Source organism: Copidosoma floridanum, unplaced genomic scaffold (genome assembly GCF_036245765.1).
Source record: "Copidosoma floridanum isolate Cflo_tuat_1 unplaced genomic scaffold, Cflo_Japanese_pri ptg000001l, whole genome shotgun sequence".
In the NCBI taxonomy this organism is placed as follows: domain Eukaryota; kingdom Metazoa; phylum Arthropoda; class Insecta; order Hymenoptera; family Encyrtidae; genus Copidosoma; species Copidosoma floridanum.
In genome coordinates this window covers 6,683,862-6,698,852 of record NW_028321878.1, presented here as the reverse complement: position 1 = coordinate 6,698,852, position 14,991 = coordinate 6,683,862, and the positions used below count along the sequence as shown (strand labels likewise).

Here is a 14,991-nt window from a genome sequence, read left to right as displayed (position 1 = left end):
GGTAAAAGAAGGAGGGCGCGAAAAAAAAAAAAAAAAAAAAAAAAAGGGAGAGCCCGCGAGAGCGACGAGGTGGTATAAAGCTGAAAGTGCGCTGGTCCGGGCGCTCAGTACGGATCCAGCAGAGATGCGAGCCGGGATGCTGCCCGAGGCGTTCGCGCCGATACTCTTCGGCCTCTTCTCGGCTCTCCTGCTACTTATCGGCGCACCTTGTACCAGTGAGTTGTTGTTCCTGTTCATTGGTACCTGATGTTTGGATCGTGACATTACCTTTAGCTTTTTTATATTTTTTTTTTTTTTTAATTTAATTTTATTTTTATTTTTTTTTTTTTACAAGAAAAAATTTAGTGAAACGACAGTGGCTCTCTCAACCACGTCTGGGATAAACGCAACATGTTTCGAGTTTGGTGTGCCTTTCGTGTTCATGTACGAAAGATCGTAGTAGTGAAATGGATTTAAATTTGGTGAATAATATGCAGAGTGGAAAAAAAAAATATTACAGCAGTGGAGTGATTCCGTGGTTATACTGCAATAAAAAAAAAACCATTTTTTTTTTCTTATCAGATAAAAAGCTGAAGGACGAAATTTCCTTCTGGATAGATAGAAAAAGTAACTGACAAGGACAACGCAAAAATTTTTATCTTACAAATCTTATGTAAAAAAAAAAAAAAAAAAAAAAAAAAAAAATTTGATTGATGACATGAAATTATGCAAAACAATGGGCACCTCAATCGCAGATAGTGTTTCTCATTGACTCTCATTACTCTCTCCCTCGAGCTTTTATTTGAATAGATATTCATCGTGATATTGCTTCATTATATAATTCAGCCATGTGACATCATCGTTTAGAAATTTTTTTTTTCTTTTTTTTTTTTTATTGTAAAAAACAGCAATAAGTTGATACAATAGAGGACAATGATTTAAATGCAAATAAATGAGTCATCAAAAGCATCATTTTTCTTGTGCGTAGATTCACTGCCCATACAATACTTGCCGAAAATACCGGGTTACGTACCCGTGTACATAAGGTATGGTAACCAGCCTTTGGAAGAAATTCATCCAGCCTTAGCTGAGGCCTTTCACGAGTCCGCGAGAATTCTCAAGGTAAATAAAAGTACCTCAAAAAATTAAACAAATATAATGATTATTTTATTGTTATTGTCACGTGTGACGAAATAATGTCGCTTCCGTAGAACATCGAGAGTCCGCTGAACGAGTTCCGGTCCCTCAATCCGACCAAAGATTTGACTGAAAGAAACGAGGTTTCTCTAGATTCTAAGAAAAAAAATGCCAAACTGCCGATACCACCGAAACAACAACTGTATTACTCTTTGCCCGAGAAAAAAGACAATCTCGCGCAAAAGTCCAAACCTTCGGGCAGAGAGTCCGTCGTGATGAAGGTGAGTTACCATGTTTTTTTTTTTTTTTTTTTTTCTTCACTATTAAAAATTACGTCATACGCCCGTGGGTGACGACAATAATCATCGATGCCTTTGTGTTTCGGCAGATTGCCAGGCCAACCTACCCGGAAAAGGTGGACGTAAAAAAAATCGTCAAAGAAAGCAAACACAAGGAGGGCAGCAAATGATCACTTCGTGATAGTCGACCGTTTGTAGTTGTTCGAACATCCTGGCATTATTTGCATGCCGGTGTGAAACCCTAAAATGGCTTGTAATTGTCTGTGAGAAAGCGCGTGAAAATATAACCGTTAAAAATGTGCTGCTTTTAAACAAATGGCCGGATGATAAAGAATGTTTAAAAAAATGAACAAAGCGTTAAAAAAAAAAAAATTTTTTTTGCCGGCTTTACTGCGGTTGTAAAAAAAGAAAAGAAATTTCATCTATGGCGGATCTTCTATTGAATATCCTAAAACGGAAATAATTTGAGTTTGGTTTTTAAATGAACTATATTTACGTATTAAGTAAACGACGCTGTACGTATAAGTTTTGAATTTATAAAAATATTAATAATACATGTATTGTGTAAAAGACTCTTATCATTGTGCATTATATTATTATACAATTTTAATTGTTATATAAATGATTTACACCTATTTTTTACGATGTAGCAATATTTATATAAGATAATAATAATAACAGAGTATTCCAATCGCACACCTACGAATCTTTTATTTTCTCACCAGATAATACTTATACCGAAATTGCCTACCACAAAAATCATAAAAACTGAATAAATCATATTTAACCAAAAATAAGAATGCCATTTGATAATTCATAGTAATAGTTAGAATAATAATAATAATTTTAATAAATAAGTTAAAATATAAGAATATCCATAAAAACGTACCTCGCTAAACTAATCACCGGGATAAATTATTATTTTACATTGAAAAAAAAGTTAAATCAAATAATGTACATTATTGATAAAGATGCAATTCAAATACATATAATAAAATAATAAAATTACCTGATGTGTATGTATGTTACCGATCGTAGAGCAATGGAAGGTCCAAAATGGTCTGGATGATAGTGTCATCAAGTGGTCACCAAGGGAAGCTCAAAGTCAAAGGAGGATGCAAACTGCCTGCAACGAATACGACGGTAAACCGATTACCTATTGTAACCTCATAATGTTCGACTTTCTGTCAGATTGTGTAGGGGAGTGCATTTAATACGCTACAGTGCTGAGTGAATAAGTGCTTCCACAGTGTAGTTTTAATTAAAAATGTAAGCACGCCTCCCTGCGAGTATTTGTAGACAAGGGGTGGAGGCAAAGTACATGCAGGTGAATTAACAGCTAGTAAGTTGATGTTTATTTTTTAAATTGGGTGTAAACACGTATCCTTGTAACCTCTTTCTCTCTTACTTCATCTATATGTTTCAAGTAATGTACAGTGTACAACGATGTATATTGGCACTTGAAAGAGTTGATTGGATTGTTACTAATGTTATTTTTAGAAGGTGTTCAATTTTATTTGAAAAATGGCTGGACCACAACATCCGTTTCCCACGGGCTTTCCCAATGCCCAACAAAACACTCTGCGCAACCAGTTTGGTGGTGGACAGATGGTTTCAGGACTCATGGGACCCCAGCAAGGTAACCAAATTGTTTTACTTTACATCATTTTTGCCTGTGTTTTGCTTCTTGATCTAACACATGTGCTTTTTAGCAGGCATGATGAGCCCACAACAATTTGGAGCTGGGGTAGGTGCAGGGATGGTTCCTAATTCGTTGGGTATGCTGCCCAATGCTCAGCAGGTCATGAATCAACAGCAGCCTGTGCATCCACAGTTGCAGCCACATCAGCAACAAATGCATCTGCAGCAGCAAAGTGCTCTGGTGCAGCAGAACAATCAGTCCAGTGGTGCTGCTGCCACACCTCAAATACCAGTTCCTCAGCCTCAACCGACTCAGCAGAGGCAAAACGCGAAAGATTTTAATACTGCTACCTTGTGTAAATTGGGACAAGAAACTGTGCAGGAAATTGTTAACCGTATGATGGAAGTTTTTACTCAGCTCAAGACTATTCAGCCTCCTAATGGTATGTTGTTTCTACTTTCGTAATTATTCAAAACATCTGAGCAACTGATGTTATTTTTATACTTTCATGATTCTCTAGGTACACCTCAAGGCCAAAGTACTTCCAATGATAAAAAATTAAAAGTACAAGATCAAATAAAAACTATAAGTCTGCTTTTTAAACGTTTAAGGGTTATTTATGAAAAATGTAATGAAAACAGTCAACTTCAAGGAATGGAATATACTCATATTGAAAGTTTGATTCCCATCAAAGAAGAATGGGACATGAAATCTGATGAGAAAAAGACTTCTGAAGCTTACAGAGTTGCTTGCGAGGAACACAAAGAAGTGATGGAGGTGAGCTGAATTGCAATTTACTGATATTATTCATAATTCTAAAAAAGTTCATTACCCTCTAAATTATGGTACAAATAACTTAACTTATCAAGTTTGTATGTTTGCTATAATCGATATAACATATATTTTCAGCAAGTAATACTGAAAAACAGGCATCTCAAAGAAATCATTGATCATCTAAGACGCATCATCTCAGAAATCAATACTATGATGAGCATGAGGCGCTCATAAGGTAGACCAAATGTAAATAATATTTTTTATGTTAGTTGTAATACGTTGTATGATAAAATTTTTACATGACTCGCATTAAATTTGTATAATTTAAAAAGTCTTGTCAATTGTATTCATTCACACCTTATCCACTTCCACAACAATCACGTCCGTGGTTCTAAGGATAGCTTCTGGTACAGTTCCACAAGGTGTAGCTAAATTTCTGACGTACAGCTCCGATAAATCGATATCGCAGCCTCGAAATTCTGCAGTGACGCTTGTGTTTTCGTACAAATGAAACTTTGCCGGCTTACCTGTAAAACAGTAAACATTGCGGTTTTTAGGTTATGTCTCTGTCTAACATACTCATACTTCAGTAAATATACAGTTAAAATATAATAAAAGCGGACGTAAGTTGAAAAATCTACATAATTAACGCAGTAAATGGGAAGAAAACAATGTTTACCAACGATGCCGGTTATCACGCGTAAAAATCGTTCCCGCAAAAAGGCCCGCGCCTCTTGTTTTTCCGGTGTTGAGAAATCATCCTCGACTGCCAAATCTTCGATCGAAAGTTCGACCTTTTTGTTTTCCTTCGCATCAGACAGACTCGAGCTGTCATTTGACATTATTTTGAAGCCGTTGCAGTGTTTACGTTCTGATCAACGTTTTTTAGTTTTTTACTATGTTTTTGATACACTTACACCTATACGGACATAGAGATATTATAATATCTCTATGTATACGGAAGCCCGGTCACGACATCTGATGGTCACGACCATACGGCGTTAACGTAACTTAACTGCTCGTGAGTACTGAGTAGGTATATCATTTGCGGAATACAGATTACAGCCTCTGATTTTATCATTCTGGTAAAGATAGCACGGTGTAAGATATACGTGAAGTTATGTGTAGTTTTTATAGTACTTAATAACTTCTATGTAGTGTCATATGGTTGATTTTATTAAATCATATAAGTAGAATATCTATACTTTTGAAGGTCGATTTTCAGGTGAAAGATAAATTGTATACTTGTCGCAAATAGCACAGACAATGTCAACTTTTTATCTACTCTCTATAAGGTTAGTTGCGGCTGGTTTGTAATTAATTACATGGCTCTACCATAAGTAGTCATAATTATTTGGATCAGCGCCATCTAGCGTTGCGGATTTCTGAACTAAAAAGTGGCCCTAAACTTTTCAGCCAGAGCTTTAGCGCTTAGAGCCATTTAATCAATTATAAACCAGCCGCAACTCATATTGTAGGTATAAAATAAAAAAATAACGACATATATGTTTTTGGCGGCAAGTTAAAAATCTAATTTCTACCAAAAAATTTACCTTCAATGTATTTATACTTTTGAAGATAAATTTTCGAGTAAAAGATAAATTGTAAACTTGCCGCCAAAAACACATGTATCGTTATTTTTTTATTTTATACCTACAACATGAGTTGCGGCTGGTTTATAATTGATTAAATGGCTCTAAGCGCTAAAGCTCTGGCTGAAAAGTTTAGGGCCACTTTTTAGTTCAGAAATCCGCAACGCTAGATGGCGCTGATCCAAATAATTATGACTACTTATGGTAGAGCCATGTAATTAATTACAAACCAGCCGCAACTAACCTTATAGAGAGTTGATAAAAAGTTGACATTGTCTGTGCTATTTGCGACAAGTATACAATTTATCTTTCACCTAAAAATCGACCTTCAAAAGTACAGATATTCTACTTATATATTATATGGTTTAATAAAATCAATCATATGATACTACTTAGAAGTGATTACTGTAATAACTACACATAACTTCACGTATATCTTACACCGTGCTCTCTTTACCAGAATGATAAATCCAGAGGCTGTACTTATTCCGCAAATGCTACCAGCAGTTAAGTTCCGTAACGCTGATTGTTATGCAAATACATGTGGGCAAATATCTCTATGGTGCAAATACACTTGATATGCTATAGGGATATCGGACAATCTTAATTCTCGAACCATAATCTCTACTGGTATGGTTTCAAAAACTGTTTGTTTAAATAGCAATAAAGGTTATTTTTTGCTAAAAGAATGAACTGACAACCCTTGAATCTCGTCAAATCGAGAGTCTCATATACACATGAGAATAAAATAATTATAGCACGGATGGGCCCAATAAGGAGGAAGTGGATAGTGGTACTCGGAAACGCACTGCAAACAACAAAGAAAGAGCATTGCTGCTCAAAAGGGCTAAAATAGTCACTCATCCCCATGCAAAGCAACAGTGAAATAAAATTGTTGTTTCATTTCAGTTAGTTAGCCCATTCACATTGATTGCAATGCGAATATCTGAAAACTTTTCCGACAATTCTTCGCATTAGTAGTGCTTTCTCAAATTACGTATTTTTTTTTAGTACCTAGGACTTTTCCTTTGATCCGAATGTCGCGAAATTAAAAAGTTGTCCGATTATTTGTGAAAATCGCTATACTGTAGGTACATCAAATACAAGTAAAACACAATATAGGGACCTAATGAGGAAAACAAAAAACTGTACTTAATTAAAAGTGGAATAGTTTCTAGAAAGCGAAATAATTGTCTCACGTACCGCGATGCGAGTAAATTAGCGATATGATTTTACGAGGTGTACAGATGACGAGGGAAAAAGAAATTTTTCGAAAGCCCACCGACCCGAATACCAAATGGACTTGCGTTTTATCGGAAGCCTCGCACTTTCCACGGGTGCTTTTGACAAACTATGGGGGCGAGCAACGCCCGCATCTGTTCCAACAGCCTTCCGCAATTTCTCCAGTTTCTCGGCACTCCTCAAACGATGAAGACGTCCACGACGACCACCACCTTCTGCAGGAGCATGCTCCTCCTCGTTGTCATTTTTTCCAACGAAGCTGGTGAGTACACTACACGAGTATCGACAGCATTCGCATACGGATGTACTTTTAATTGATTCTTCCGAAAAAAAGCAGCTCGAATCGGCGGAGCCCCAAACCCCGCGAGCATCAACGCCACCCGAAATTCAAATTTTACCACCGGCCGGAGTCCACGGCTGCTGGGTAAACTTTCAGTGGTAGCGGGAATCGGTTTACCGGAGCTCGCCGAGTCGGCTGCCACCTTAGATCGGGACACCACGTTGGAAACGACGCACCATCCCCAGCACGAGCCCATCCCGGTCGTCAGCACCAGCTTCAATTACCCACCGGTCGGCGGCTGGGGCCCTTACTTTGCCGCCGTCTACGAGCCCTCGCTCACCTTGTTCTTCAAGGATCCTCTCAAGTACTTGGCCACGGTGCTCAATCCTCTCAAGTGGTTCGGACAACAGGTCACCACGGCCACTACCGCGACCGAGAGCTCGACGACCCTCAAAGTCACGTCCGAGCGCAACCACCACGTCTTGGTGGACCTCGACAACGAGATACCGAACGAGGATCGGAAGATCGCTTTCAACAAGGGGATGGAGACGAAGAGCGGACTAGACGAGGTTCGCCGGAGGAAAAAGGTAACGCCGTGATACGTGTTGCCGATGCGTATGTATAAGTGACCGGTGGTAAGGACATTTCATGGGGTGTTTCAGATAATCTCGAGCAGCGGTACAACGACCAAAGTGTCGACGATCGAGGACTCGGTGACCGAGGAGCGCGAGATCGACAGAGACGCGGAAACGGATGAGTTTGGCGGTAGCGAGGAGGATAGTAACCGGCAAGCCATGACTTCGACGTCGGTTAGACCGACGAGGCGAACTAGACCAACGCGTCGTCATCATACGAGGCGCACCTCGAAGGCACCATCGAATGTCACGGAGCCGAGCCCGACTTACTACCCGCCGTACCCACCACCGGTGTATTACCCGTCACCCCGACCGGCCTACGGGCCACCGACGACCGGGAAGCCGTTCTACTATCCGCCGAACGGTAACGGCTACTACTACTACTACAACGGGTACCCGCAAAACGTGTCCCACGTGGAATTTACGACTCAGCCGGCGCATGGATTGTTCGACGCCCCCGATTTTACTGGCTTTCGAAAAAATCCGTACTCCTTCGATTACTACTCGGAACTCCAGCCCCCGGAGCGCAGGGCTTTCGACGAGTTTTCGCCCGGCCACTCATTGACCAACGACTTCAGGCCCAGCTATCCATATCAAATCATACCTTGATATTGCTTTTTTTTTTTTTTTATACCAATATTGTACACGCGTTGGCTTGATTTGCGCGTGTCTTTTTTCCTATTTATTTCGTAATTTGTACGTGTAATCGTTAAGGATCGATTGGATGGAGTGTAATTTGTAACCGATTTCTTTTTTTTTTTTTTTCTATTAGTATTGAACTGAATAATTGTAAGAAACGAGTTTACAAATAAACCGAAAAAAAACGAAAGACTGGGATTGCTCGAAAACTTTTTTTGTCTCCAACCAGTCAGAAAAAGAGTTGAAAAAAAGAAAAAAAAAGCTCGTCGTTGATGTACATCACATCGGTTGCTCTGTTTGGACAATTGTCGCGACGATTGAACCGTTGCAGGGCTCGTGTGCGCGAGCACACCCCATATTTGAACTCGCACGGAAAAAGTAGAAAAAAAAAAGGAAGACGGAACAAGTGCCACGAGCCCGCACTTGGCGATTTCTTCTCGCCTTTTTCGTCGTCTTCTACCGTCGAGCTGTTAAATACCGTACCCGGATATATACGTACGCGCACGGCAGAAATAAACGAAAGAAGAGGAGCGAGGAAAAAAAAAGAAAAAAAGAAAATAGGGGGTACAGATCGCTGATACCCGAGAGCTAAGGAGGGAGCGCCTTATTTTTGGAGAAGATCGTCGACGGCCGAGTCGCCGGTCACTATTTCGGGCGACGACGCTTCATCGTCGTCGTCTTCGTCGCGTATATGTTGCAGAAGAGGAGCATTGTACGCACGGAATGGCACTTACACTCTCTCGTGTAGGTATACGAAACCCTCGATCCTTTTGCCGATTTTCTGTGAATCTGCGTACACGAGCTGCAGTGTACGGGATATTTTCGACAAATCGTTCATGCGGCGCGTCTGTCGGTTATCGCGATTTCGAGATATGGTAAAAGATGTACCTGCTGTCTGGGCGTAATTAATTGCTAAGGATTTTTGGGTCGCGTCAGATGTTTGAAGAGACAAACGATCGAGAAACGCTATTTTTGTTCAGACGAGAACTTTGAATCTTCAATACACCCGGGTTACCGTGAAGTTACTCTTTGTTTTTGCATTTTGGGAAATAAATCTTGTAGGCTATGCCGATTTCAACACACGTAACTAGGTCACAAAGTCTGACAATGTAATCTTAATGTTAAAAAATAATTTCCGAACAAAACCCCCGTTTATCTACTTTACACTTTTTGTACCCCTAAATATTCAGTGCGACACAACATGTTATGATCGGTACGTACTGTTTTGATACCGGTGCACTTGTTTTCAAGATTAACTATTGTGTTAACGCTACATCAACACGGAAGGTACAGGTCCATGTTTCCTCTGTAAAAGTTTGTTCAAGGGAAGGTTCTCGATTAAGTACACCCAAAGGATACATATTTTATGTATTGCTCAATTTCTTGGATTCCCTGGCTTACCCACTTCCAAATTGGATACTCAAACTCGCATCACGTACAGCCTCCGAAATCTGGGAGGAAATCTCGAAAATCAGATTAGATGTAGTACAGCTCGCAGTCGGCCGGTCCCGTCGTATGCACGGGGTCCTTTTAAACATCTAAATATACACACCTACGCCCAGACATGAGTTGAATGGCCTACGATTTCCGGTTCCTCGTAGGCCTGACACACAATGTAAGTATACAGGCATACACATCAGTTGGCTCTTCTTTTACTTTTTCTTTTCCCTCCTTCATCCCCCCGACGGTGTAATATCCGCGCTTTTCGTCGATCCGCGCTTTTTCGCGCTCCTCTCACCATACACACTTCCTTTCTCCACATGTGTACGTATGCACACACACACACACATGCGCGCGCACGTGCACACCACGTGAGTATTACGCACGAGAGCCCGAAACCCAATAGCCCTGTATCCTCTAGGATGCTTCAGGACTATTTCCTGTTCGGTTCGCCGGCTCTCTCTCTCTCTCGAGCCGGATGGGAAACCGCAACTCTCTCTCTGTCTCCGCCTCGACAGCGAGTGGAGGCTCTCTCTCCTTTCCTGCATCGGGCCCTTAGCGACAGATACGTACATAATGCGTACACCTATATGTATTATGCACCGGTGTGTTTTACTTAAGCGTGACGCTTCTCACCTTTTACGCGAGAGGTGCAAACGCGCACTCAATGGGTATTATGCCTATAATACATGAATCGCATAAGTCTATACGGATTGGGAAAGGGTTGAACTACCCGCGTCGCATGAAAACTTCGTAGGCGCATATTGATTGGCGAGAGTCTTTTTGGGGATTTGCTCATCTTTGACACATACGCGTGTACTTATGATCTTTTCTCAAATCTGTACCAAACTTGGTATCTATACTTAGGGAAACAACAAAGTGGTGGTTTTCAATTAAATTGTTAACGATCCTCCGTCTCCTGTACGCCGTTGAACAGATCACACGCGCGGTTATGGGCATCACGATGTGGGTCGATGTAAGATGTGACGTGTATACAATCATACAGAGCTTTAGATTTAGTGCACGCACAAAGTACTATGATGCACCGCCGCGTCGAGTGGAATTTAAATACTAAAGCTAAAATAGGTTTGGTGCCGATATTATAACATGGCATGCCTAGTGAAGCACGATTCGTCGCAGTTTAATTTATTGGGGGTAGCTTTTTGTATTAAAACCACAAAATGTATGGATGACTATTTTTTTTTTTTTTTTTTTTTTTTTTTGACGACTCATAAGCACGATGAACCAGTCGTTGTACCAGACTACAGAGAAAACAAACAGTTTTTTTCAACCCCAAAGACGGGGGTGGATTTGTTGTTTTATCGAATCGACGCTCACACTTGTCTCGTCTCGCATGAAACAAATCGAGCAAACGGACGGTGAAATATCTTGGAAGAAATTTCATCGAAAATAATCATACGCTGCTCATATATTAACAACGTAATTTCTCTTTCGTCCATGTAACGATGCATATATATATATATACCCTCCGCGCGCTCTTCGGAGGAATCGAAAAAGGAGAAATTTTTCCTCGGCTTGCACATAGGACGTACACCGTATACGGGATATACTTTACTTGCGCGTATATGCCCACGTATAGGTATATAAAAAAATATAAAACACACAAGCGGCAAAAGTACGGCACATCGAAAAGAACCAGCTCCAAGGTGGCGAGGAGGAGGAGGAGGAGGAGGAACGCACCCATAGGAAACTCCTCGCACACAGATGTACACGGTATGTACACAACTACCCTCGCATCGGAGCGTGGTATATATACACATAGTATAGCAGAGGGCCCACTCGCCCACTGGGCTGTGTGTGTGTGTTTCTTTCTGTAATACTTATACGCGATGTATAGAAAAGGAGAGAGACCCCATAGGTCCGCGGCACGTGCTGCCAGCTGCCCCACAGCTGTCTTTCCTCCTCCTATCCGTATATTATAAGAGAGACCTCGCATTCGTGCGAGACGAAGCGAGTGAGCGTGTGTACAGCAAAGAGAAAAAGCGAACGAGAGAGAAATGCGCGCACGTGCATGTGTACATGCATATAATATACATTTATTACACGTATATATATAATAATGTTGTATATAAGTTTGCGTGGCTAAACGGTGTAGGTATGATGTGCAGTACAGGCACTGTGAAATATATATATGCGCGGGGAGTAGACCATGGGCTCCGCACCCTTTGAGACCTCGTGCGGCTCGGGGATGTATATATACGAGGATCACGGGCATCGTGACAATGGGGCCTCCGAGCCGATGCAAATTTGCCCCTTTTTTGTCCACTATATACTGATGCTATGCCGGCCTCTCTCTCTCTCTCTCTTTTTTTGGGAAACTATAGGTACCTTATAAAATTGAATTTTTTTTTTCCATCGAAACGTGTATTGTGTGCAGCCAGGATTTAGCTATTGCCACGCTGTAGGTACATGTCACAATTCCATCGGTCGATCGTATATGATTTTTATTTTCCAGCTTAATTCGTTGTCGTGACCGATGAGATGCAGGTGTAGTTTGCTGAAAAACATTTGCAGTTTCGAAAGTAAAACATGTACGCGGGGCAAAGAGTAAAAAATGAAGAAAAAAAAAAAAAAAATATATGTGACCTGCTTTTCACGCGTTGCGCATTTTTATGTAATAGCCATCATATACACACATATTTTTATATATACCCGTGCGCGCGCTCGTGAGCTGCGTCTTCCTGCGATCGTGTTGTCCGTCCCTTCGCTCCATCCCCTTCCTCCCGCCAACCCATGGATACAAACAACTGTCTCCCTCCTTCGCAATGTCTCGCAATTGCTTTCGAACGAGAAGAGGAAATCATTTTTTTTTTTCGAGTTTTTTACCCGATTGCAGAAAAATCGGTCGACCGTATCGCTGGTGGATGATCGGTATGGACGAGCAAAAAATCGGTTAAACCTTGTTCATGGCACTCGTAATAAGTGTATAATATAAGTGACAACCGATTTTTTTCTTAAATAATAACGATCCAAACTACGGAACAGATGAATTTTCGGTTGAAAACGCAAGAAGCCTCGTCCTGCGAAAGCTTCACGGGCAACTTCATCCCACTTCGGAATGACAAAAAACGTTACAAGTATTATATGAATGAAAAAAAGGGAAAAAAAAGGCCCGCATCAGCATAACACTGCATAAAGGAGAGAAGGTGCGCGCTCGCGAATCGCGGGACACGCGGCGCGTAAATGCACAAAGAGAGGAGAGAAGGAGGTTCTCGGATACGTGTACCCACATATATGTACGTGGTAGGTGTACCTATACATATTATAAATACAGCGAAGCGCGTGCACCGTTCCAGGTTGCTGAACATCTGCCGTCCAACAGCGATAATACGTATACATCATTCGAACAGCTGATGCTCCTTTTACAACCGAGCCGGATTGTATACACGTATGGCTGTTCCCTGTATGCACTCCATGTAGCTCTGACGTGGAAAATTGGCCCCAAAAACTACTGTACCTATAATACACTAAGGAAAAACGGTCTCTTTATTTTTCGTCTTCACGTTTTTCCTCCCAAGTCAATGGTCCCAAACATACGTTTTCGCGTGCGGGGGATATAGGGGAGACAACCGTGCACTCACTGGTGTCTTTTCAAATTCAAGAACCTATATACATACACCCACGCAAGCTTTGCTATTTAAAGGGATGCGTGAATCCCACCTACGCGCGTCACATGTATATAGCATGGTCGGACCGTCTCGGGTGTCTCTAATGACTTGAAGAGTCACATCTTCGGTTGTCTCTTTTGACACGTTGTGCAAGTTACGTTTTTTCTTTTCATATGCTACGACTTGCTACTATGCCACGTGGTAAAGACGAGCTTTCATTGTTTTTTTTTGAGGTGCCTAATGTATATCATTTCGAAGCACCGATTTTTCGTGTCGTATTATAATAATTACCACATCCGCTTGGCTTTTGGGCAAATAAAAAGTCATGTCTGATAAATTATTTTTATTTTAGTGTGGGGAAACATAAGTACAGGGAGCCTCTGAAAACTGGCTTAACGACGAGAGGGACCAGAAAAACTCGTAAAAAGCTCCCACTAGGCTTGACAAATCCAAAAATGTATAAATCTTCAGAGAATACGTTTTGACACAAAGTTGTAATAACAAAAAAAACTCTGAATATTGCGTTTATGTTGCCGCCGAAAATTGCCTTTTTTATACATTATAGTCGTTTATCGATGTTTTAGACGATTTAATGAAGTTTTATCGATTTTCACATCGTCAATTACTTTATGGCTGTTCATACTAGATGATTATCCATAAACACAGAAATGTAGTCTTCAACATATGTTATAATTAGTAAACTTTTACATTATTTCCTGAAAAAAAAAGAAGGGACCAGTTTAGAAAACAAAAGTTGTGTTCCAATTTTTTCGTGTAACGCAACTTCGCACCCCCTTTATTGAGGTAAGTCTATTCACGGGGAGAACTAAATGAAAGAAAAAAAATCCCCAAAGCAACAGGGATAAAGAAAGCCGCAAACAATAACATATCGACTACAACCGAGGAAGTACATGTGCAGCCAAAGAGAACGTATAGGAAGAGCCGCACGCGTGCCAACTGCTTTATATTAAATTCAATGTGCGCACACGCGCAAGGTTATACAATACTCAACAATGCACACCTACAGAGGTAATTTTTCAACGCTTTTCCCCAAGTGATACATTTTCATGTTGATTATTTTGTCTCGTTTAGCCCACATTTCGTGTGGTTTTTTTCATCAAATTCAAAGTTTTTATACAGGTAATCGCAGTTTTTTCATGGCACTTATTAGAACGAAAAATTAGTAAAGCTTTGCGAAAGTTATTTGCAAAAACCACACCGTTGAAAAAAAAAAATAATAATAAATAAAATAACAAGAGACCTGTTTTTGTTGTAAAGGAACACCCTTATTGGTATTGCTTTGAAACAAATTTGCTGTCATTTAACACACCTTCACCCATTGAAACGATCTGACAGATTGACACAAGTATGAAGTGCCTTAGGCGTACTTGATGAAACCTACTGATTATCAAAATAATTGACCATCCCTTTGTATTAAAAAAAAAATAAAAAGCTTAGAAAGAATTCAGGAAATTGACTCGTTCTCCCCAACATTTGGTGCATGTGTGTCGTACTTGCGTACAGAGTAAGTAAGTAATAAGAGGAAAAAAAACAAATAAAAAAAAAAAAAAAAAAAAAAAAAAACTGTGGAGTCCGGGACACCGACCAACCAATGGGCAAGCAGCTTGGGGGAGGGGGGGGTTTATACCGGTACCGGCGGAGCGCGCCGAAACTCGGTGGCGCTCGCTCTAGTGATCGGCAGC

At 40.6% G+C, this 14,991-nt stretch overlaps 3 protein-coding genes across 4 annotated transcripts; 2 read left to right on the top strand and 1 right to left on the bottom strand.

Moving 5' to 3' along the window:
- Nucleotides 1–125: 125 nt before the first annotated feature.
- Nucleotides 126–2,061, top strand: LOC149376002 (uncharacterized). The gene is made up of 4 exons (XM_089592040.1): nucleotides 126–215; nucleotides 968–1,101; nucleotides 1,191–1,397; nucleotides 1,505–2,061. The coding sequence occupies exons 1-4, from the start codon at nucleotides 137–139 to the stop codon at nucleotides 1,583–1,585; spliced, it is 501 nt and encodes a 166-aa protein (XP_089448166.1). The 5' UTR covers nucleotides 126–136; the 3' UTR covers nucleotides 1,586–2,061.
- Nucleotides 2,062–2,587: 526 nt separating this feature from the next.
- LOC106643719 (Mediator complex subunit 30) lies at nucleotides 2,588–4,156 on the top strand. Of its 2 annotated transcripts, none has more exons than XM_089589556.1 (5): nucleotides 2,588–2,757; nucleotides 2,916–3,054; nucleotides 3,131–3,499; nucleotides 3,578–3,834; nucleotides 3,967–4,156. In XM_089589556.1, the coding sequence occupies exons 2-5, from the start codon at nucleotides 2,940–2,942 to the stop codon at nucleotides 4,063–4,065; spliced, it is 840 nt and encodes a 279-aa protein (XP_089445682.1). In that variant the 5' UTR covers nucleotides 2,588–2,757; nucleotides 2,916–2,939; the 3' UTR covers nucleotides 4,066–4,156. The 2 variants fall into 2 exon arrangements, with proteins under 2 accessions (XP_089445682.1, XP_089445679.1); XM_089589553.1 differs by having other exon boundaries at nucleotides 3,128–3,499.
- Nucleotides 3,990–4,745, bottom strand: LOC106643720 (gem-associated protein 7). Its single transcript, XM_014358963.2, has 2 exons — nucleotides 4,511–4,745; nucleotides 3,990–4,358 (listed from the first exon to the last, which is right to left on the bottom strand). The coding sequence occupies exons 1-2, from the start codon at nucleotides 4,671–4,673 to the stop codon at nucleotides 4,183–4,185; spliced, it is 339 nt and encodes a 112-aa protein (XP_014214449.2). The 5' UTR covers nucleotides 4,674–4,745; the 3' UTR covers nucleotides 3,990–4,182.
- Nucleotides 4,746–14,991: the final 10,246 nt, after the last annotated feature.

Bases quoted from the DNA above. Each gene is read 5' to 3' on its own strand.
- LOC149376002 (XM_089592040.1), top strand. From the start codon at position 137: ATGCTGCCCGAGGCGTTCGCGCCGATACTCTTCGGCCTCTTCTCGGCT. The intron at 1,102-1,190 runs GTAAATAAAAGT...TCGCTTCCGTAG, and splicing joins AGTCCGCGAGAATTCTCAAG to AACATCGAGAGTCCGCTGAA. The intron at 1,398-1,504 runs GTGAGTTACCAT...GTGTTTCGGCAG, and splicing joins GAGAGTCCGTCGTGATGAAG to ATTGCCAGGCCAACCTACCC.
- LOC106643719 (XM_089589553.1), top strand. From the start codon at position 2,940: ATGGCTGGACCACAACATCCGTTTCCCACGGGCTTTCCCAATGCCCAA. The intron at 3,055-3,127 runs GTAACCAAATTG...TGTGCTTTTTAG, and splicing joins ACTCATGGGACCCCAGCAAG to CAGGCATGATGAGCCCACAA. The intron at 3,835-3,966 runs GTGAGCTGAATT...ATATATTTTCAG, and splicing joins AACACAAAGAAGTGATGGAG to CAAGTAATACTGAAAAACAG.
- LOC106643720 (XM_014358963.2), bottom strand. From the start codon at position 4,673: ATGTCAAATGACAGCTCGAGTCTGTCTGATGCGAAGGAAAACAAAAAG. The intron at 4,359-4,510 runs GTAAACATTGTT...ACTGTTTTACAG, and splicing joins CGTGATAACCGGCATCGTTG to GTAAGCCGGCAAAGTTTCAT.